The sequence below is a fragment of the Onychomys torridus genome, chromosome 4 (genome assembly GCF_903995425.1).
Source record: "Onychomys torridus chromosome 4, mOncTor1.1, whole genome shotgun sequence".
Taxonomy (NCBI): domain Eukaryota; kingdom Metazoa; phylum Chordata; class Mammalia; order Rodentia; family Cricetidae; genus Onychomys; species Onychomys torridus.
Genome location: NC_050446.1, coordinates 45015531 through 45040419, shown reverse-complemented (window position 1 = coordinate 45040419; position 24889 = coordinate 45015531). Strand labels below are relative to the sequence as shown.

Below are 24889 nucleotides of genomic sequence, written 5' to 3'. Positions count from 1 at the left end.
CAGAGCCTAAGAGAATGAGAGGCATAGATTTGTATCCAGGTAGGTTTTGTGAGGAGTGTTTTCAAGATCAACAGCTGTGAAGGAATTAAGGAATCTGAATGTAGAGGAATTAAATCCTTCCCCCCCCCCCCAGAGAAAAGGGCCTCACCAAAAGGAGCTTTCGAACCAAGAGAACTCTCAGGATCATTCAGCATTGAAGACATGAGCTTTCTTACTCTCATTGAAGACATGCAGGTTTGGGAAGAGCCAGCTCTTTGGGATTAGGGAATTCCCAGAGAAAGATTAAGTTTAGAGTCATCTGCTAACAGTAGCCCCAGAAGATGGGAGGATGGTAGCCTCTGTGTCTTCATTCTTGTCTGCTCAGTAAGAGTCTAGACTCTATTTTGAGATGGCACTATCCAATGAGGCAGCACGTTCTCATTTGTGACCCAGACTCCCACATAAATATTGGGTGGGAAGAACCCACAAAGAGTGGTAAAGACTGAAGGCAAGCAAACCAAGACAGCCACAGCTGCCCAGTGCAGAAAGCACAGATGTGCTAGCACAAGGAATACCCAGACGCACTCGAGCACACAGAGACAGAGGGAACTTACTCCACTTCAGAGAGGTCACCCAGCCTCTAAGCAAGAGGCTGGATTTGAACCCAGGCATTCTAACTGGGGAGTTTATATCTGTGCACGCTGTACTCCAGTGCAATCCCTTGAAGTCAAGAACCTGGAAATGTAGGGAAAATGCTGAGATGAATCTCTTGCTTCATCTGGATCTGGAACGTAACTGGCCATTATTTTCACATTCATTTTAGAGTAGTGCCCCTACTCACCCCCTTTTCTCCTTAGACCTGGGGTTATCTCCCTTCCTTTTGGTGCTTCTTGCTACTTTTCTGCATTGACTCAGTGTGAGATCAGGGATGCAGGATGTCTCTTGAATAAATCATCAGACTGAAGTTATCACCCTGTCAGGTGTCCCAAGATCACGCTTGTCTTAAGTCTTTCTTGTGGCCTTCCCTCAGACTCACTGATCATTGGCCCTCTTTCCCCAAAGCTTTTGCTTAGTACAAGGTCAAGTTAAATTAACTCACCATCACAGAAACTGTATGAGGTTATTATCAAATGATCTGTTACCCCAGGAGAGAAGTGTACCTCTTGACTAATTACTCAGAATATAATCACAGGCTATAAATAGTCCTTACATCACCATTTATTCTTTAACTATGAAAATATGGAGAATTTGAGGAACACAAGGCATTCATAGAGAAAACTGTCTAGAGAAGGCCTGGCTGCATTTGCCAAAGAAGTATGTACTTGGCCACCTGGATACTGACAGATTGCCCAGACAGTCTTATTGCCTTCTCTGTTTAGATCCAGGGAGGAAATGAGCATGGTTTCCATGTGGGCCATTAATGATGTTATTACAGTTTCATAAGTCACAGTGCTTGCTGTATATGCCACATGTTATGAAAAGAAATGGAAATACAAACTTAGTCCCAGCGGACCGCCAAGCCTAACACATGAAGCAAGGGAAAACAGCTATGAGAGGTGCAGCCCTTGGGTCTCACCATGTCCTTGCTTCCCCCAAGCATGGAGAAGTTCTTGGGACCGATTTCAGTGGCCTGGCGAGGAACTTGGAGGCTAACTCAAAGAAGAGAATGATTTGCATTGAAGCAAAAGACCTGAGTTTTATTTTCAGAAGTCCAGAGGTGCTTAAGTTTAGTTCTTGGCTCAGGAAATGGGCATTGGAAGTAAGTCTTTGGGAAACTCTAGAGTCCCTTAACACAGCAGCTTCAGTGTTCTCTGACATGGGCGAGAAGCCTAGAGTCACAGACAGCCCACCCAGCACTTCCTTCCCCACTCACGTTCCAGGTAAGGAGCGTTTTTATTTTTGAACTCCAGGTGCACAGTCAGGAGAAGGGAGAAAACAGTGACACCCATCTTTTTAATGAGTATTGCTGCTGGAAGAGAAATTAGCATCACCCTGAATTTTCTGTGATGTCAGTTAAATGAAGGTGTTTTATAGCACTTTACAACAAATTAGAATCAACTAAATTGAAAATAAGCCTAGCAGCTGGGTTAAGTAATCAGGTAAGTGGCCAGTTTTGCTATTTTTGCTCTGAGCCAAAGACAGAATTTGAATTTCTAATGTCCCAGAGGAACGGGATTCACATTTGGGGAGCCTCGGTCCTAAGGTGATTGTTTCAGATGCTGGCAGCCCATGCCTGCTTTTGAGTAGATATACAAGCTGCTGGCCACTCCCCTAGAAGTTGGCCCTTGTGCGCACGTTTGTACCCCAGAGGGCTGTGAATTCGTGCAGGACAGAGCAGTGCGTCTGGCTCAACATTAGAAAGCAACCTAGAAGTAGATGACCCAGAACAAATCAGTAAATCACCCACTTTAGCCAAGAGAGCCCAATGAAAAGACAAAAATTCATGGGACAACTTTACAGCCGCTCGTGAAATCAGCCCGAATCAGTGGGGCTATTAGAACATTTTTCTGTCTTAAGAACACAAGCGCCGTCTTCCCTTTCTGCAATTTGCGTATAGTCAGAGTGTCCTGACACAGTAAATGCTGGCTTTCTTTGGGAGGCAGTGTCTCATAGCTGGAAACCGCACTCTGTGAGCCAATATTTCTTACACAAATTACTGATGATTTTAGTACCTCAAGTCTATTCATGAAGCTGAGGGAGGCCAGCCTCATGGGCGTCGGTGGCCTGGGCTATGATGAATAGGTGTGTACTTGTGTCCGGGTGCCTGTGCTAACAGAAGAAAAGAAAAAGAGATGAGAAGGGGAGTGGGCGTGGGTAAAAATGAAACCTTTCAGATTGCCCAGAATGCAGCGAGGTGAGAGGGCAATACGTGCAGATAAAATTATGCCTATAATTGTGATTGATAAAGAAAAATAGGCCATATCAAGCCTGTAATTTTCAGTTTGCCCTCCTTTACAACTAACAGATTAAATGAAGTAAATCTGCAGAAAATCCTTGTATCTAGGTTGATTCCTGTCATCCATAAAGAAAAACAAAATTTTCACATATCTCCTTCGGCTCTCTACTTGAAACTCATAGTGTATTTCTGTCTTCTCAAAGTCTCAAATCTCAAAAAATTCAGGAAAAAAAAAAACTGAATCAGCAGTTAGTTCTTCTGATGACATAAAAATGACAAACAACACTCCCCACCCCCACCCCTACCCCGCTGTCATCTTATTTTTTGCTCTAGTGGGAACCTCTTTACATTGGCTCCAACTTGACTCTCAACAGTTTATCCTTAAAGTGCGGATGTAAAAAAGGTAGCTTTCCATTTTCATCCTCTTCGTTCTTTGCTAATTCTACTCATAAGTAGAGTTTCAAGGTAGATGGGCAGCTGGGAAAAGTCTGCCTTCTGTACGACAACCTCAGATACACCAGAGCACTTCAAGACCAGGGCCAACCTCTGATGGAGCCGTTGACCCTGAGACTAGCTCTTCAGTGCGGAGCTCTGCACTGACAGCCTTCGTGTGTTGACCCTGGCCCACCAACTCAGGTATTGTTCAAGGTGACACATCACCATAGAGACAGGTCACTGTGGCCTGAAAGCATAACAACCTGCCTGAGCTGTAAAGGTTGTCTGCTGTATTGCATTGCATGATAAAAATGGTGGCAGAGAATTGAGTGAATTTATAAGTCAAGAGTTCCAACATGCTGACTGGTTATTTCCCAGAGAAGTTTGTAACAACCCTCTCCTCTTTTGCACTGCCCTCTCCTGGCTAATCATTTTCTCAGTAAATGAGTTTCTAGAAAAACCAACCAGTTGAGACTCAGGAGCTGCTATCATTTTTACTTTCCATTAGAAAGTAATTTCAAATTTTATTATAGAAAATGCAGGGTTGATGTACAGTGATTAATCCAGATGCACATAGATAGGAGTTGACAGAAATGATAGAAATGGTTTCAGAAAGTATCTGTATGAAAGTAATTTGGTCATTTATATGGACTCTGTAATGCCTGTGAAAGAAATGATTTTGCAGTTTATTGCATCATTAGTCAAATTTTCCAAATCATTGATGTGAAAATCCAGAGTTATTGGAAATAACTTGGACATTGTTTCTCTGTGTTTATATTTTACAGTGGCTGCTAATTTACAGAAGATTGTAGATGACCCCAAAGCTTTAAAAACATTGACATTTAAGTTGGTAAGTGGGAAGGTGGAAACGGAAGTAATGTTTTTGTCTTGCCAATACCCATGAAGAACAATCACATTATTTCATACATATAATTTTGCTGTTGCTAGACCTGGGGAGAATAACATTTTATATTCATTAGTTGCTTCTGCCACATTAGGAACATTTTTCTGATCATGACTGGAAACTCTTCCTTCATGAACCTAGGTCGTTCTTTGCTCATCATACCTTTGTCTGAGACCCTCACAGCCTGTGGGTACCATTTTCCTCCAGAATTCCAAGCAGCGTTCTTATCAAAGCTTTCCTGAGTGAAAGCCGGGTAGTTCTAACCTTTAGAATAGAGGCTGATCATTGTGTAAATGGTTCAGCTAACTGGAAACATGGCAGAACAGCCCGCTGAAGGCTAGTGAACAAATATACAGCATTTCACCCCCATGAAGTCATGCCACCACATTTTTGCAGAGAATAGATGTCCTCACAGTAGCACATTTTAAATCTAAGTACAGGTGGCTGCAGGAGATGGAGCAGTGAGCATTCTGGGTGACTGTGAAGCAAGAGTCTTAAGTCTAGATCGTCAAGACTGATACTTTTCCAAGAAATTTTAGCAAGCAGTGTGTTAAGGCAGAATAAATGACTCATTTTAAAACATAAATCAGTCTGATCAAGAGCTGGTCAGAATGCCACAACAATTTAAGATCCGGAGGACCAACACATGACCAGCACAAGTAATGCTGATGGACCGCCTCTTTGTTGTTCCTTGGGAAAATCAACCGGAAATTCCGTGTGGCCACAACTGCTTCGTGAATGCGCACAGTGAATGCAAGCCTGGTGTTAATGAATTTTCCATGCCTTGCTTCTCATCTCATTTCAGAAAGCTAGGATGTTAGAATATGTGATCAAACAAAAATACAGGGGTATTCCCAGAATACATCTGGTAATAATAGAATATTTTATTCAGTATAGAACACTACAAGACACAGAACTTACCTTTATGGCTGTCTACTCTCTCACCTCTACCATGTTTGAAATTCACCTGCAATTTTGTGAACTTGTTTCATTTATATGGGAGCATGTGTTGAGAAACTGGTACCCTGTGTCAGCATTTCAAACCCTTACAAATACCTTTTATTGTGGCGAGGCACTGTCTGAAGAACAGATTCCTCATTTTGGATGCCTGGACAGAGACAACATTCGAAACTCTCGTGCGGATCTGTCCCCAGCATGTGAGAATTTACTTCCTATAAAACAGTCGTGACCACGTCCCCTCAGGAAAGTTGTTCCTTTTGAGAATAGTAGGGACACCAGCACTCTCCCATCTCTTCTAGCTTTTTAAGTTTCCTGGATTATCTCTCAGTTTTCTCTTCTGTGCTTAGCACCTCATTAAGAGACACCGCTCTGCTTCCTAGGCCTGTCTTCCCAGCAGCAGTCTCTCAGTGCCCAGCTTTGAGTACCAGAGTAACCTTTCTGCACTCCCAAAGTGCTGTCAAGACATGAGTGGCTCCCTTCAGTCATTCTCTCAAGCCCTCCTCCCTGGTCACAGTGCAAAAGCCTTCTCTGACCCTGTACACCTGCTGCACTTCCCTCTGCTGCCCGGACTCTCTCTCTTGGAAGTCTGAGGCCTGGTGGAGTCACACAGTACATACTGCAAATTCAACTCTGGTCTAGCTCGGGGCCCATACTTAAAATACCCTGCCCTCTTTGAGAGGCAGCCCCCAAGCCTGGGCTTTCATGGATTCCTTTGCAGATCCTTCCTTTGTATGTCTGGATGTATTTACTTTGCTTGAGATGGGGGTCTCCTCTGTACCTTAAAGACTGAGCCATGCCACACAGGGCAGCAGAGTCCTGCAAGTAAATCCTCTGCCTCAGCTAGACAGACAGCAGTGTGGCTGTTCTCAAGAACTGGAAAGTGATAGTGTTTTATCCAGTGGTGGTTGGACATGTTAAATAAACCAGTCTTAGGAATGACCTTCTGTTCCAGTCTTCACTCTCTATCCAGTTCTTGCTCAAGCCTGAGAGGTTTCTTTGATGTTATCAGCAGCCAGCCAGGTTAAGACCCACTCCACAGAGCTAAGTTGAACCACAGGCAGCCAGATAAAACTCAAGGACTCAGATGCATTGGCCTTCACTCATCAATTTGGTTATATTTGAAGAACAAAAGATCAAAGCGTTTCGGCAGTGGTATTCCTCATAAGCTGCTGCTGTGTGGCTCAAGGTCCTTCCATCTCTCAGCTGTTTACCATGATTCCAATCCTAAGGAGAATGTCAGGGGTCTGGAAATTGCCTGGAGAGTAGGGAGGGCTTCCCACTGTGTTTCTTTCCCTTGCTGAACTATTGTTTCACACGTGGGCCCGTAGGGGCTCTTTAAAAAAAAACCCAGTGCCCAGGTCATTAACCAGGTTCTCTGCTTTAGTGGCCAGTGCACTAGGCTTTGTTCCAGGCTTTTAGAACTTGGAGGGCGCCACTTAGTGATGCTGCTGTTTTGCCACAGCTGGAAGCATTCTTCCTATGGATTTATCAATTGCCACTTGACTGCCACCACCACTGGGTTCATCTTTCCCCATTACCTTGTGTTTCTAATCACTTAAGAAACCAGTCATATGAATGCCAGGGTTGGGGCCTGCCTTTTACCACAGCACTCGGGAGGTACAGGCAGGCAGGCCTCCACAAGTTCAAGGCGAGTCAGGGCTGTAGTAAGACTCTTGTCTCATAAAAATAAATAAATATATTAAATAAATAAAAACGACCCTTATCTCCTAACTATAAGTGAATTAAGGAAGTTGGATTTGCTTTTGTTCAATAAGACCTTTAACCTTCTTTGACAGGTATGGTGTCCCTGTTGCTGTGGCCTGGGCTAGGGGTCACCTGCTTCTCTGCTTTTAAGGAAGTGTTTCAGCCAGGAGGGCCATTTCAGCTTCAGTATCCTGTGGCCTTGAGTTTGACACAGCCACATGGCTTTAGCATTGTTATTCCTTTTAATGAGCCACCCCACAGTTTCATAATGTAGGTGAATTTTGCTGCTTTCAATGTGGAATTTTAAAAATTGCATTAGCAAAAATGTGAAATAAGATATGCTTAATTTGCCTTTGAAAGAATATAAATTGGAGTGCATATAATTAACATCCAGTTGGCACCCATTTGCATGAGCATTACATTATAGATTTTAGTTGCCGAAAGGTAGTAACATTATGTACATCCCAGATAAAGATCTCAAACGTTTTGATGATTAATAACTAAGGGGCTTATTTCTAGAGGCTCTCAGCTTAGGTCTACTTGGAGGATGCTTGGCTACATCATTTCCTGAAACACAAGTAAAGTGAAGACAGAAACAGGCAAAACTCCTGAGAGTTTTGAGCTTTCCCCTTATTACAGGAGGACAAGAGTGAGATCTTAGGACTCAGCCTGCTCAGAAGCTCCATGTGGCAACCCCTGAGTCTTGTTCTGTCTAAAGCAAAGGCTGTCCACATGTGGGCCAGGCAGAGGCCACACAATTGGCTAGAAACATGTGGAAATGGAAATACCAGGTCATTATTTCAGGGCACTGGGACAGATGGGAATATGAGTCACAGGAGTCTATTTAGCTGTCCAAATGAGAACTGGAAATTCTGAGGTTGAAGTTTGAGGACCAAGGCATCATGGGAAACGTGGAGCTTCATGCTCCAGGAAGCACTGGAGTAAAGCATGGCCCTCAAACACTGTGTCTCTATAATTTCCCTGGGAGCTCAGAGCATCCCCAAACTATACCCAGGTCAATTGAATCACCACTCATGGAGAAGAAATGGGCTTTGGTATGTTTTCAAACTCTCCCACTGATTCCCAAACACATCTACCTTTGGGGAAGAAGGTTGGTGCTGAACTATTATATCTTCACCTCCTGCACAGGCCCAGGCAGTTCCTGCAGCCTGGAAGGAAGGGTTAGGGAGGACGTTTTAGGAATCTGACTATAGGCTTGAATGGTAACCCCCACGGTATTATACACTGCTGTGCAAAGTCCCTGAGAATTTGCGTAATTTTTTTTCTTACGTATGGGAGGCCAAATTTCTATTTTCCTTTTTGGTTAATCCTGAGATTGAAATTTGATAGGCCAAGAGTGTAGTGCATAACTACACTCTTTTTTAAGGCCAGAGTGGGGTGCATAACAAGATGCAGATTTTTGTTTTGTTTGTTTTTTAAGAAGGTTGAAGAGAGAAATAATTAAATTAATGATTAAAGAGATAAAAGAGAAGGGCATACAAATTGAAATTTTACATGATGCAGGAACTTTCATCAGGAAATGAATATCCAGAGTGGTCATTAGAGTTGAACAAAAGCTTAGACAAACAGCGAGAAAAGTATTTTAAAAAAGTGACAAGGCAGGGGCCATGGGCAGGAATAATTACTGGTGGATTTGTGGGTAGGAATGTAGATCTTATAAGGTCTACTCATACTCTATTACTAATTTATACTTGATATTGTATAAATACCCTAGCTCCTCGACCTCATCACCAAACCCTAGTGTTCTGTCTTATTGGTCTGTTCTATTGGTGAGTTCTCCACTGAGATTTGTATTTGACATACTGAACTTTTCACTTCTGGTAGTTCATGTTTTTTGTTTTTGTTTTCACATGTTATTATTTCTATCTCTTTATAGAATTCCATTTAACTATCCTATTCTGACTTTTTGTTTCATTCAGCTGATTGATTCCTCTTTTATGAGCATATATATGTTTAATATATATGTGTGTTCAAATGTGTGTGTGTGTGTGTGTGTATGTATGTATGTTTAATCATTCTTTTGAATTCTTTGTCTCAGATTCCATTCACTTACTTGGGAAGCCATTACTGTGGAAATAGTAATGTTCAGAAAGTCACGTTGCCTTGGATCATCGTGGTTCTTGTGTTTTTGCATTGGAACTTACACATCTAGGAGTAGAACTTTGGTTAGATTTGTTTTTTAATCATTCTTACTCTTTCTGTGGAAGCATTTGCAGTGTTCAGATGGAATGTAGACTTACTTAACAAGATTGAGCTGTACAGATTTCTCTTAACCTTCGGTTTCTACCTGTGTTGTTTCTTCTAGGTGCAGGGAGAATACTTTCCACTAATGAGTTTCAGCTATTGTTTGATGAAGGTCAGAGTGCATTTTCAGTACCTGCAGTTGTCATTTTTTTTTTTTTTTAAGGCAAGGCCTCACTGTATAGTGCTAGCTGGCCTGGAAAGATCTATGTCGAACAGGCTGGCTTTGAACTCCTTTACCCATGGTTGTCTTTATTAGTGTGCTGGCTAAGTTCATGTCAGCTTGACACCATCTACAGTCACTGAGAGGAGAGCATCTCAGTTGAGAAAATGCCTCAATAAGACCAGGCTATAGGCAGGCGTGAAGGGCATTTTCTTCGTTAATAATTGATGGAAGATATAGCCCCATCCATTGTTGGTGGGACTACAATGGGATGGTGGTCCTGGGTTTTGTAAGAATGCAGGCTGAGCAAGCCATGTGGAATAAGCCAGTAAGCAGCACCCCTCCACGGCCTCTGCTTCAGCTCCTGCCTCCAGGTTCCTGCCCTGTTTGAGTTCCTGTCCTGACTTCCTTCAACATTGGACTACAATGTGGGAGTGTAAACCAAATAAACCCTTTCCTCCTCAACTTGCTTTTTGGCCATGGTGTTTCATTGCAGCAATAGAAACCCCAATTGAGACAAAGAGTGTCTCTAGCTTACAGTGGCCTACATGCCAGAGCGTCGTATTCTGGGGTAACGTGTTCTAACCTTTTTCTTTCTTTAAGTTAACATACAAAGTAATAGGTTTTGTTATAATATCTCATACACATATATCCATATAGTTTGTTTGTTATTCATCATCCTCCCAAACTGCTCTCTGCCTTTCTCTTTTACCCTCTCATTTTCCCCTGTTTTGGTTTCGTGTTTGTGTGTCTATCTGTCTGGCATTCTTTTCCACTACATTGTGTGTGTATGTGAATATATAATGTGTGTGCATATATATGTGTGTATATTATATACACACATACATACATACACACTGCATGCAAGAGAAAAGGTATCTTTCTGAAACTGGCTATTGTGAATAAAGTATCAATGATGTTAGATGTGCAAGTGTCTCTGTGGTATGTTGACTTACAGTCATTTGGTATCTACGAGGAGTGTTATAGTTGGGTCCTATGGTCCTTCTCAGGCACATATGTTTGAATGCTTGGTCCCCAGTTGGTAGAAGTATTTGAGGAAGATTAAGTGGTATGCCCTTGTTAGTGGAAGTATGTCATGGGGTGGGCTTTAAAAGCTTCCCATCATTTCTAGTATGTTCTCTTTGCCTCTTGATTGTTGATCAAGAAGTAAGCTCTCAACTGTTCCTGCCACCATGTCTTTGTCCTGCTATTATGGATTCTAACCCTCTGAAATTATAAGCCCAATGAAGTGCTGTTTCAATCAGTTGGCTTCTTGGTCATGGTGTTCTGTCACAGCAATAGAAAAACAACTCAGACAAAGGCCCACTCCCACCCCCAGGACTGGTTTCTGCAGTGTCTGTCCAAGGTTTCATTCCAGTGCATAAGGAAAATTGGTCTTTCCCTGTGCTCTCACCCACACTTGCTGGTGTTTGTTTCCTTGATGATGGCCATGCTAACTGCGGTGAGATAAAACCTCAGCATTTCCTTAATGGTTAAGGATGCTCAACACCTTTTCAAATATTTATTGACTTAGAATTTCTTCTTTTGAAAACTATCTATTAAGTCCATTAACCCATTTATTTATTGAATGATTTGAAGCTTTGCTATTTAACTTTTGCAGTTGTTTGTAGATTCTGTGTATGAACCCTTGTCTAATTAGAAGTTTATCTTTCTTCCCATTCTGTGTGATGTCTCTTCAGTCTGGTAATCTCTTGCTGCGCAAAGATTAATTTAATGGAATCCCATGAGTTCTTTCAGCTTCATTTTAAGCTGGGGTACCCAAAGTGTAGGTAGGTCATGGGCCTCTGAGGTTCCCTGTGATCCTTCACGAGGATTCTTGATGTCATAATGTTTTTCAGTTACTGCTAAGATGGCATTGCATTGCCTTGTCTTGGTACAAAAGTCATGATAGGTAAAATCTTACAATGTTGCCATAAATCAAGGCAGAAACTTAAGTCCAGACTTCTAGCTACATTCCATCCCTGTAAGAAGTCAAGTCAGTTTTACTTAAGACTATTCCTAATGAGACAGGGAACAATTCTAGTTTTATTAAATTTCAACTTGAGGACGTGTCCATTTAATATTCTGTGTAATAAAATGAGGATGGATCATTTCTTTGGTATGCAATGGGAGTACAGTGTGAGGCTTTTGGAAAGGCCCCCATGAATAGCTGCTTGTCAGCTAAGACTCTCAATACCCTCCCACCTGCAAGAAACCATTTTACTAAGACAAACTGACAACTATTATTATCAGACTCAGCAGACTTTTTTTTAAAATGAGAAAAGTAAGATTGACACTTTAAAACCTGATAATATTTGTTGTCAGTAATAAATTGGAATTTTCAAATGGAAATGGAATTTTGGAAAACTTGTATCTACCATTCTATGGAGCCCCCCAGTACTTCGGGGCTTTTCGGATGAGATTGCTGGTGGGCCATATTAATGAACACAATTTGTTTACACTGTATGGCATTCATATTGTGTAATGAAATAACCTTTAGAAGATCTATAAAACTGATGGTGCTTAAAAATCATCCACAGGTAAAGATCCGCTCAAAGGGCAAAGGGGACCGATGGATTTTAATGGAATGTAGCACTGAACGTTCGGCGCTCTTGTTTGGGTTTCCAGGCAGTAGCTAACCTTTCAGAATCACCACTGGGAAAAGTTTGGTTACTGTAGCAAACAGTATTTGGAAAAGCTTCCAAAAATACTCCCCTTTTCTAAGTATGTGTTTGTGTGAAGCTGGCCTTGGCTTCAAGTACTTCAGAGTGAGCAGCATAGACTAGTAGAATAAATGCAGAAGTATGTATGAGAATCCAGCTGGCATCACTGAGCAAAACGTTAAATAAGTTTGCAAAGTCATGTTAGTCTTCTTGGGGTTTTGTTATTGTGGCTGAATCTTTCTGGGAGGTGGTGGGAAGCCATGGTTTTTCATGAAGGTGTTTATTTATGTTATCATGGAATAAGTAAGTTCATTATTGGTTTTAATGAATCAGTAAGGAAGTACTTTAGAACTGTGTGTTTTAATTTATAAGATAATATAATAAATATAACCTACATAAACATGTTTTTAATGTAAGGGTTTTTTTTTTGTTGTTGTTTTTTTACATTTTGGGACCTGAATTCAGAGCCTCATGCATGATAAGTATGTGAGGTACCACTGAGACATATTGGAAGATTCCTTTGAAATATTTTAAACAATGTATTTCAATAATGTCAAACTTTTTAATTATTTCTGTTTTAATTTCTGAGACAGTGCAACGAGAGTATCCCACATAAATGTATTTTTTTGGAGTCTTTAATCTCTTTTAACAGTAAATAGTGACGCTGAGTCCTAAAGGTTTGAAGACTATTTCTTGGCGGGGTCTTGGTCCCTTGACTCTGAGTGTTAGACCTTGTGTACCTGGTCTCCTTGGTGCTCTGTAGACTGAGAAAGAGTGGGAGAAGCTGAGCACAGCATGGATTAGGGACAGCAGGCTGCATGGAAGGTGCCTGAATCCTAGAGGAAACCAAGGAAGGGCTTTGTTCAGGAAACAAGCACATCTGTCCACCAGGCCAGGGCACAGCATGGGAAGACTTCAGGGGAGACTCCCTCTGTGTGCCCGTGGTAACTAAGGGCCTGCTACTAAACTGTCCCTCCCAAAGTAGGACTTCATGGTTGGTTGTATTTTGTTTCAAGTCAGCTTGACCATGGTGGCTCTTTGGGTTTTATTTCTCCTCATTCCATCCATTTGATAATGTCGCCAGTTCTTTTCATCCCATCTCTAAAGTCGCTTTGAAGCTCTTGACGGGTTTCAACACCAGCCAGTTGGATCATTTGTCACCAGCTGTGGCGGCAGTTTCTCCTCAGCTGCTGTCACTCACCTGCTTACTAAACCCATGGTTTCTGCTGCCAGTCCGTGAAATTCGGAAGAGCCTCACAGGAGAGAGGGAAAGAGAGGGAACGTGCCAGGGGCAGAAGAAGGAACAGCTGTAATGGCACAAGAAAGTAAAGGGGTGGGAGCGGTTCAGTGCTGATGTGACGAAAGCCAGTAGGAAGTGTCCCCTGGAATGCCTGCTTCCTTGTTGGAAGTGAGGCAAAGCAGAGACGGGAAATTGGTCTTCACTGAGTTGCTCAACTGTCAAGGAAAGTTAGGGATGTCATTGGACAGGCACAACATAGGACCTTTGCTGTAAATGGTGCCTGGCTTTACCCACCTTCAAGGCACTGATTTGACATCAGCAAAATTTACACTGACTGTTATGTTAGAGACAGTTAGTAAAATGCCTTCAAACATTTAAAACATATTTTGACTATGTTCTTACTTAATGAAAAATGATACATTTGACAAAGGCAGGTTTCATGTACCTGCTGTTTGAACACAGTACACACACAGTCCAGGCTTAGCAGGTTAATGGTGGTGTTTGCAAAGGGGTTCAAGAAACTATTAATAGTTGAAATCATTTAACATGAATTGAGCCTAGAATTTTTATGTGACCCTTTGATAATTAATCATTCGTCAACCCCCCCTTAGCATTTCCGTAATCTCCAGTTCTTATCAATGTAGTATAAGGTGAAGAAGAAACTTAAAAACAGTGATCTCCTCCCACTGTGTGTGTGTGTGTGTGTGTGTGTGTGTGTCTGTCTGTCTGTCTGTCTGTCTGTGTGTACATGTGCTCACGTGTATTTATCCTTGCATGTACATGTATTGATAAAAGAAATGAACAGGGATGAAAATAACAAAGTAGTACTAATGAAATGACCCCAATAAACAGTGGCTTATTTTCAATATCATCTGATCTTGATGTAATAGGAAAAATAAAGTTTTGACACATTATGATTTGGGCAAACTTAAGGTAACTAAGATGTGTTAAAATAATAGGAATAAAATGTGGCCAAAGGAAAGAATTCTGTTATAATACTATGTTGGTCATATTTTGCCCAAATGAATGTACTTCAGATCACGAGCTTAGGAAGAGAAAATGTTTACTTTCGCTAACAGATTTGAAGGTTCCAGTCCATAATTGGTCAGTCCCACTCATTGATCTGGGTCTGTGATGGGGTAGCTTATCGTCCTAAGAATACGTGGCAGAGCAGAACCACTACTCAATTGGCCAGGAAACAGTGGCAGGAAGAAGTGGGCTGGGATCTCACTTTCCCTTTTTAATGGCATGTCCCCAGGCACCTAAAACTTCCCACTTAGGAGGCTGAGGCAGCTAGAATATGAATTTCATTCTTAACTCTAGGTGGGACAGTTCTGTAATAATGGATAGCAGATCTCTCCACACCTCCGCTGTTTGAAGGCATCAGGACTAGATTTCTAACAGCATTTGGCACCTAGCAATCAGCCATTTGATGACGCGGTTCTGGGGGGTCTCTCCTTAAAGAGAAGCCGGTGACCTGGAGGGGGTCTGTGCTCATACATACACGCAGGTTCTGAATCCGACACTTGACAGTTTCTTCTTCCTCCTCAGGCTTCCGGCTGCGATGGGGCGGAGATTCCGGATGAAGTGAAGCTGATCGGGTTTGCTCAGCTGAGTGTGAGCTGATGTATGTCCCCCACTGTCACCCTCATCTGTCATGCCCCCCCCTTCCACCCCCTTCCTTGCCTCCTCCTTCCCTCCCCCTCACTCCCAGTTCCCAACAAAGTAAGAAGATTGTGAAGAGGCTGGCTTTGATGACGTGGGATAAAAAAAAAAATACTTTTTTTTACAAACTTAGAGCACTCTGAGTTCTGCTTTCTTCTCCAGCAATCCACAGTCTGAGAACAGGCAAATGCCGCTGCACGACTGTTGCCGACTTCTTTCCAGAACGCTGTTTAGTATTCTTAGCAGTCAATTTGGATAGCTCGTAAGAGAGGAGTTTGAAACACACTCAGGTGGTCCTGTCTCTTGCTAACAAAAGGAATCTTCTACCTGAAGCCTTTTCTCCTTCTATTGTATTTCTGTTTAATACTTTAATTGTACATCTGACAATACTGCCTCTCTTATGTTGTACTTAGAAATTAATATACTTATAAAATTCAGATTTATTAGCCAAACTTGAATTCTAGTTTTAAAACTGACTGTGAATTTTATTTTTCATATATTTATGCTTTCCACACCTTAGTGATGAGGGAACCAGTTTTCATTATATGCTTCCTGCAGTTGATCTCTGGTTATTTAAACCAAAATTTCAGGTCTGTCTTTGGAGTATTTGTAACTTCTAATTTTTGAAATGACTGAGTTAAGAATTTGGATGTTTGCTCTTTTGGTTTGTTTGCCTAAAATCCAGTCCACAATCCAGTTGTCTCTTGGGAGAGGGAGGTGCCTTGCAAACTTTCATATTGTGAATGTGCCTGAGGTGCTTTACTCTGGAATAGTCTCAGATCTAAAACCTGCACTCCGGAAGGTGGCATACTTAAACTTTGCTTCATCAGAACATTTAGAATACTATAAAAACGTTGCCATTCTGTTAGATCGTTAACTACACCCCTGTCTCTGATTTGGCTCTCCTGAGGTGACGGGATTTGTTATTTTTAAGGTGATAAATATGACAGTACCAGAATCCGAGTTTTACTTGAAACTCTGAAGAAAACACAGATGGTGTGAAAATAATAGAAAGGGTTTTGTGCAATGACAAAAAGGTAAAATTGTTGTAAACATTCAAGAATAAATATTTCCAACCCAAGAACCTTCTGCTTGACTATGTATTATGAACCTAGTGAACGTTAGGATTTTCAAATTTGGAGTCTAAACCTTCGAGGAGGTGGGCTCCCGGGATGGTACCGTTGCTCTTTCCTAGCTAACCCTAGATACGGCAGCTCTTTAATGTACTTTAAAAGCAAATATATATTACTAAGGAAAGAAGTTATTTATAATTGCCTTGTCATAATTGTTAAGGTGTTCTAGAACCATTTGCATACAATTTAATGTAATTCCATTCCATTCTGTTGTTTACACAATTACTCAAAGATGACTGCAAAGGTAAAAGGAAAATAAAAGTGTATTGCACAGTGCAGTGGTGTCTCCTCCTTTCCCTTCCCCCTCCACCTGTCCTCAGATGCCTTCACAAGCTGACTCGTGAGAAGTGACCCACAGGAAGAATGGCATGTGTGTGCCGTCAGTCACAGAGCATAGGTTTTGCTGATTATCCGAAACAGTCACAGTCTTTGAAACCATTAGGGCTTCAAGGAACAGAAGAGAACAAGTCCTTCCAGCTACTTTTCTAATCACATTAGTGATAGGAATACTGAGGACAGTCCAGAGTAGTTAAGTAACTTACAGGGCACTTCACAGAGACGCTTGCTATGCTGGCCATGCTGGATCCTGGTTTCCTGGACTAAAGAAGAAATTCTCAACAGTTTTCTGTACAACTTGGGACTAAGAACAGCCCCAGAAGTTGAAGGTAAGTCCCTATTGCTGAAGACACCACACACTTTGGACATAGGACACGGAGGACTTGACCTAGAATTAATCTCAAATCATCCTCTTTGGAGATTAGATTTTATAGTGCCAGGAGGTGCTATGCAATCTAAGGGAGTAAGTCAATCATTAGTCCTCCCCTGCTGTGACAACTGTGAACCACAGCAAGCACCAGCATGGCAAGCTGTCCCTAAAGGTGCATCAGTGGCACTCACCTCTCCGAATAAACCAACCACTCCCTAAGGGTACTCAAAGCCCACTTAACAGGTAGGAAATCAAACACAACAACACATGGCTAGTGAGGTCATGAATCTTAGAGAAAAAAACTATTACTGCCACTTTGCTAAACCAATATAATTCCAATCTGCATTCTAAATACTTACTTATCCTTATACCCCTTGGTGTAGCCCTCTCCTCTCACCAAAGAAGCTTCTTTTTGCTGCAGAAGGTGACCATTGCAGAAAACAACGACTGGTTAAAATGCAGAGAACTGACTGTGGGGAGCTCCCTTGTTCCAAGTGACGTATCTCACAGCATAGCTCCTGTAATTAACTAGGTCTCAGGGAACATCTTGGAAGAGGGGACAGGAAGACTGTCTGTCAGAGCCAGAAGGCTAGGAAGTCTTCTGTGAGGCTGTGCCTCCTAGGTGTGGCAGGGAAGTTCCTTAAATGAAATCTCAACAACATGGATACCTTAACAAGACCCAAACAATGCCAACACCAGTTGACATCCTGACATAGATGGGAAATCTCCCAGGGCCCTATGATGAAGAAAGCAACAAGCAATTAACAACTCCCGAGAGAGGGAGAATTAGCTTCCCCAGGGATGAGCCGCCTGACTGGGGGTCCAGTCTACAGTGGTGAGCATCATATGCAGGCAACTCGAATGGACTCAGCAGATTAAACTTACATGGTTACTCTTAGATGTATATGCCACACAATTGTTAGAGGGGGTAAATGGGGATGTAGACAGGAGGAGAGGGAAGTAGGAAGTTATGTAATATTTTAATTAAAAAAGAACAATATATGGCTTTCACATTCTCTTACAATGAATGAAGAGCCTTGCACCGTGATCATAAGTATCATTTAATTTCTGGATCCATACCCATATTCTCATGTTTTTCCTAATAGCAGTTGTATACATTCATGTAATAGGGTAACGATTTTAAAGTACACAAAAATTCAGGATAAATGGACAATAAAGTTTGCTTAACAAGCAAAGATAAAGTTGGAACACAAAATTCATCACAAGAGTTTACTTAATTGGAAAAATACACAGAGTTGGACTAACTCTTCCTAACTAATACACTGTCTCACTACCAACAATGCAAAGGGTTCTACAGAATCAGTTAATCAGTGGTCCCTATAAAAATTCCAAAGTTCCACTTTTCATATCAATTGAAAGCAATAAAATTGGTATAGAACAACAAAAACCCAGATAGTTAAAGCAGTCTTAAGAAGAAGCAGGCTACTCATCCAGTAACTGATGGAAGCAGGTGCAGAGATTCACAGCCAAGCACCGGGCCAAGTTCTGGGAGTCCAGTCAAAGAGGAGGAAGAGGGATTCTATGAGCAAGGTCAAGGTCATGATGGGGAAATCTACAGAGATAACTGAACCAAGCTTGTCAGAAGGGACTCACAAACTTTAAACCAACAGCTGTGGAACCTGCATGGGACTGGACTAAGCTCTCTGCATATGAAAGACAATTGTGTAGCTTGGTCTGTTTGAAGGGCCCCTGGCAGTGGGATCTGGATCTTGCATGTGCTGACTTTTTAGAGACCACTACCTATGGTGGGATACCTTGATCAGACTTGATGCAGGAGGTGGGGGAGAGGCTTGGTCCTGCCTCATCTGAATATGCCAGGCTTTGCTGACTCCCCATGGGAGCACTTACCCTTTGGAGGAGGGGATTCTGGGGAGCAGGAGGAGGGATGAGAGGGGGATCTGTGGTTGGTTTATAAAATGAATAACAATTTCTTTTAAAAAAAGAAACAGGCTAAACTGTCATATTTCCTGTTTTCAATATTTATGAAGCTTTGATCATCTACAACCTAAGACCAAACCACTATGAACACAGCTGATCTCTGATCTCAAGAAGCTGAACAGGCAAGAGCCTGTTAGTACTTGGATAGGAGACAAACCTTTGATAATCCAAGTATTATTGTGCTGTCATAAAATAGACCTGCAGCTTCCTCCCCCAAGCAGGGTAGAGATCCCAGAAATAAGCATATACATAGGTGATCAACTTACTAAAAAGAATACCAAAGGATACATAAAAAACGGACTGTGTCTGTGGTGAAGGATACTGGAAAGATCAAACATCCATATGCAGAAGGATGCAACTGGATACTTTTCCTACATCATTTACAATATCACTTATTGTGGGCTAAAATTTAAAATCTAAATCCTGAAATTGTAAAATACCTAGAGTAAAATGGGACATCTCTGGAATTGGCATTGATCTTGATAATTAGTTGTTTGGATGTGATACCCAAAACAAACGAGCGTGTGTACACACACACACACACACACACACACAGAAATAAGCAAATTGACCTACATCAAACTAAAAGGTTTCTACACAGCAAAGGAAATAATCAACAAATAAAAAGGGCGACTAATAGGTTTGATGACAGCATTTGCAAACCATGCATCTGAAAAATTAATATCCAAAATTTATAGGAAGTAGTTAGGGAAATAGCTCATTGGTTAAAAACAATTGTTCATGCGGAGGACCTGAGTTCAGTTCCTAGTACCCACATGATGGCTCACAACCATCTATAACTTGGGTTCCAGGGGATCCAACAACCTTTTTGAACCTCTGCATGCACCAAGCACCCGCATGGTACATGTAATACTTTCAGGCTAAACACTCACAAAATAAATCTAAAAAGAAAATAAATGTATATGGAGAACTCAGTACAGTTGGGGTAGTACATGTCTGTAATCCCAGAGCCATTAAAAGGCAAAGACAGGAGGGTCATGAGTTCCAGAACTTCCTGTGATTGGATACATATACTTGGAATTCACTGTAGTATATCCTATTTGAAGAGATAGATGTATAGGTTTTCATGACTGTAGAGACCAGTATGCTATGTATATCAAAATCTGTACACCTTAAATATAATTTCACTTTCAAACTAAGAAGAAATAAAAGAAATGCTGGTAACATGCAAATTGTATTTAAGTAGGATTTTCTATGATCTATTGGTAGGAGCTAAAAATTGCAGGATAATGATTTTTATTTGAAGAAGATTTCCTCAAAGTTGTTGCAGTCATTCCTGGGGTTTTTCAGCTTGAGATGTATCCTATCAAGTATGGTTATAATGATTATAATGGTTAATTAATGTTAATGTTTAAGTTGTGTAATGCAAGGGGACTATAGGTGTATATGTTTATATCATGATTAAATGACTGGCTTGCTCAACCCTCTAGACACAGTATTGGCTTGTATCCAAATCAAGCTTGTATTCAACACATTATTCAGAAAAGTGCTTACCCAGCCCATAAGAATGGACAATCTGAAAAAAAAGTTGGGTAAAAGTGTCTGTCTCCAAAATACCCCATTAATTGCCTAGATGCAATTCTGCTGCAAAGAAATTGTATAACCAAGCAGTAATAATGTACTTTTATTTATTTTCTTCTGTCCTGTCCACCAAACCTATCTACAGCTAGTCTGAGAAACAAAGAGTAATGCAACTAGAATCCATACAACTAGGTTATACAACCCTGAATGTTATGCCCAAACCAATGAATGCAGCTTTAGTTAGGAATACTCATGAGAACAAGGTTCACACAACCAAAAAAGATACACCAAAGGTTACAACCTGAATCTGAAATGCCCACCCCAAGACTCACATAATGAAAATATGCTCCCCCTTTGTTGGTGTTATTTTAGGATATTGTAAAACTTTTGGATGAGATCTGGCCTAACTAGCAAAAATACATCCTAAGGATGGGAGTTTAAAGGATATACTGTCCAGCCTTGGGTTGCAGCATGGCTTCTGTTTTCTGGTCCACCATGATGTGAACAGCCGCACAAGACTGCTGCAGTGACCTCCCCAACGTGATGGACTGAGACCATGTTCCAAAATCCTTCCCTTGAATTCTTTTTGCCAATGGACTCATAGCAACATGAAAGTAATCCATACCAAAAAAATGTCTCCCTGCGTGAATTATAGCCTCTAAAACATATCATTAGCTGAAGAAACTTATTGAGCTCATAACTCATAATTCATTGAAGGGCAAAGAATGTTATTTAAAGTTACAGTCTTGTGCAGTTATTGGATTTATGACTGAATAATGAAAGGCCAGTGACAGTTATTGGGATGGTACTTTTTTTCCTCATATAGAATACTGGCTTGAGGATCAAAGATGTGTATTACAGAGGAAAATTATTTTAGAAACGGACTTATTCTTCAAGCAGAGTGTTGAGTAAACTGATGAAGCCCTAATCTAGGAGAAGTAAGGTAGAGCCTTTTAAAAGGCTCTAGGTCCAGCCAGGCGGCAGTGGTGCACACCTGTGATCTCAGCACTCGGGAAGCAGAGACAGGAGGATCTCCGTGAGGTCGAGCCCACCCTGGTCTACATAGTGAGTTCCAAGACAGCCTGGACTGTTAGACAGAAAAAAACCTGTCTGCCGGGGTGGGGGGGGGGGGGGGGGAGGAGGCTCTGGGTCCAAACAGATGGGTTAAGTGATATATAGTCCAAAACTGACAGCCAATCATAATTAGGTGGAGTACATTCAGGTAGATTTTTCATGTGCCTGTCATCTGTTCTCTAAAATACTAGATTTTTAAAACTGGAAGCAACTGAATAACAATTAAATAAAAGACTGGAGAGAAATATCAAAATGTGGTCCTAAGATGCCAGTCCTGTCCATCTTATTGGGAAAGCCTGAATTCAGAACCCCCTTCTCCATTGTCCCATTCAACATCATATGTGGCGTAGTTCTATTCATTACTGAGTTGACTTCACCCGATGCTCACTTGAAAGCATGTATAAGTCAGTACATTAAATAACAATGTCAGCACTACATGCTTCTATCAATTGTGCCTTACAGTTTGAGAGCTCCTGCTTTAACACAGACCAAGTATTTGTGAGGGTTTTGTTTTGTTTATGTTTTTGTTTTGTTGTTTTTGTTTGTTTTCTATAGTTGAAGCAGTCAGACTCTCTACTAAGCACTTTGCATCATTCAATTTAATCTTAAACAACTATCAGAGGTTGCAACGAGAAAGCCTAAGCTGTGAAGAAGAAAATATAGTAAATACTACCCTGTGTCGCAGAAAGTTGGTATAGGTATGTCTGATTCCACACCTAACTCTTAATTATCACATTATCAGACAAACTCCTGATTCAATACAAGACACATTTCATTGAAGATTTGCTGTGGAGCAGCATTAAGGCAAAGACTTACTCCCACATGACTTTGCTTAAACCTCACAACTCTAGGAGCTTGATGTTATTGTACACAGTTGATGCATGCAGAGATTTTTTTTCCTTAGGTCATGTTTCCAAAGTCAACCAGTTGGTGTGTGACAGGATTTGAACCCTAGACAGTGGGATTCTAAAGCATTTCCACTGGGCCATGCTGCCTTTCTAAGGAAAATATAGAACATGTTGAGACCGACACTAATTCATTGTGGGTAAGGGATTCAGAGTTATGTGAGGAGCCCTGAAAATGATTACTGATGGCTGCCACTGTGAAGTCATGTGTCCTTTGCTTTTTATCGAAATATATGTATCACAGCTTTTTCTGCTCATCAGAATCTTGTGATCTGTCCTGTAAATACAGGAAGGTAAGTAATTTCCCTGACTTCAAAGAACTAGACAGTCATATGAAAAATGGCAGTTTGTTTTTTTCATCTTAAATGGACTTTAGAACCTATGATAATTCCAATTAAAAAATAATTACATTCTATAGCATTAATGTGTGAAGCATAAAGCTGCCTGTTTCTGCTTCCTTGATATGTGTGTATGACAGCTTCACTTCACATCATTTAGGCTCAGCAGACTCATGCTTAGACAGAGGAGGTTTAATTAGTCAATCAACATTCTCTCCAACAGGAACATTCTAGGGACCTAATTGAGCAGAGGGAGGAATGAACCAGTTGCTGCTTGGCTGAGCCTGCTTATCTGTTCAGTGGTAACAGTTGAACTGATTATGAGTTAGCTTAGAGAAATTCCCATCCTCTAATTATAATCCTTTGTTACAGCAAAGTATTGTGCATACAGGAGGAGTCAGGACTAGTCTAATGGAACTTAGAAGAAGGTAGGATGTTGTAGACTTTTTCCACAGCTTCAGTGATTGCTTGTTCTCCTGGAGCCACTTGCAGAGAGCTGGTAAGTATGGAGGAGAGAAGCTGAGGAAACACCCTAGTCTTCACATTGCAGAATCCATTATACAGCTCTGGCTTCCAGATAATTGCACACATGTGTTAGGTAGAAGACATGCAGTTAAGCTGGGAGGGCACCTAGGCAGAGAGAGGCAGAGAGAGGCAGAAAGAGGCAGAGAGAGACAGAGAGAGGCAGAGAGAGACAGAGAGAGGCAGAGAGAGACAGAGAGAGGCAGAGAGAGGCAGAGAGAGGCAGAGAGGGGCAGAGGGCAGAGATTTGTACTACCTGACATGTTATTGTAATCTCAGTTTTAAAAGATGACAAAATATACCAACTGACAGCCATGAGATCAATCATGGGATCTTCAGGAGTCCCAAAAGGAGTTAGACATGAGGTAACTAAGAGAATTATATCATTGTCTTGGTAGCTGTATCTCTAGATGATCAGGATATCCATCATAGTTAAATATCCTTGAAGCTGCAAACACACAGTCCCCATTGTATCAATGCTAAGGTGCCTGGACATTTTCGCGCACGTGCACTAATGAAGTCTCAACATCTTCAAAAGACCAACACTTCATCATATCCCATGTAGTTATTAACACCCCTTCCTATTTCCATGGCCTTTCCTAGAAGATAATGACAACAAATAGCCCGAGAGAGATCTGGTTTACCGCTATTTGGGTGAGAAAAAGGTCACTTTACCCCATGAATAATACCACCCACCTCATAAATACTAATAAAACGTCAAGATCCGCAATTCAGTGTCTACCCTGCTGCTATACTTCTCACTCCAGTCTCTCTTTGGAAACTCTGCTAAATAAATATCCACGTCTTTGGGCGGGATTCTTTCCTTTGAGAAGACAAAAAGCCACCAGACTCCTGAACAGGTGCAGGGCTTCTCTCAGGACCAAGGGTATTATCTGAGACATCTTTTTGCCTGGGATTTTTTTTTTTTTTTTTTTTGGTGTGTGTGTGTAGTGATATTTTAATTGTGATGAAATGTGATTTTATTTGTATGTTAATAAATAAAGTTTGCCTGTAGATCAAAGGTCATAACAAGCCAGGGACAGCAGTCAGGAGGTGGTAGCCCATACCCTTAATCTGATCACATGGCAGGCAGAGTCTCTGTGTGGTCAAGGACACAGCCAAGCATGATAACACGAACCTTTAATGCCAGTACCAGCCATAGAGACCTGGAGGTCTGTATAGACAGGCAGTGACAAGGAAGTCATGTGGTTGGGTTCAGAGCCAATGAGAAGGCAGAACTGAAAGGCAATAAAAAGACAAGTCAGGCAGGAAGAAAGTCTCTCTCTCTGGGGGCCAGGTAGTAAGATAAAGGTAGTCTTGGCTCTTTGCTAGCGCTCTGATCTCTTGGGCTTTTAACTCAGTATTTGGCTCTGTGTTTCTCATTTAATAAGATTGCTTAGAATTTCATCTACAGGCATGGATATGAGTTTGGGTGGGAATATGTTTGTAAAAGCAGCCACAGTACCCTTGATGGCTTCTTAGATACATGTAAAAAAAACCCATGTCTTGAAAACTGCATACTCCTAGCCTCTCTGGCAATTTCATCTTGTGAATAGTTATAACAAAATAAAAATAGCTTATTTGCAAGATATTTTTTACATTAAAGTTTATAAAATTAAAAAAAGTCAGAATTATTAAAGGTGGTCAATATTAATTACTAGAAGGAATAGTCACAACAATACTTTTACATTTTAGGTTCTCACTGTGTCACTTCAGCTTATAATATTTACATGGTGCTGGTGTCCAGTTTTCAGACCGTGGAAATTAAGTTCACAGAAGTTAGCGTATCCATGGATGTAGAGCTAGTGCATGGCAGGACTGGGATCACAATGTATTTGT

The 24889-nt window shown here is 41.2% G+C and overlaps 1 protein-coding gene across 1 annotated transcript in view; it reads left to right on the top strand.

Annotated features, from left to right (window-relative positions):
- Nucleotides 1–16280, top strand: part of Stk39 (serine/threonine kinase 39) — a 275350-nt gene extending 259070 nt beyond the window's left edge. Inside the window, exons 17-18 of the mRNA XM_036185119.1 lie at nt 4096–4160; nt 14758–16280. Of these exons, the coding sequence (XP_036041012.1) occupies nt 4096–4160; nt 14758–14832 (140 nt within the window). The 3' untranslated portion in view covers nt 14833–16280. The remainder of the gene's footprint in view (nt 1–4095; nt 4161–14757) is intronic.
- Nucleotides 16281–24889: the final 8609 nt, after the last annotated feature.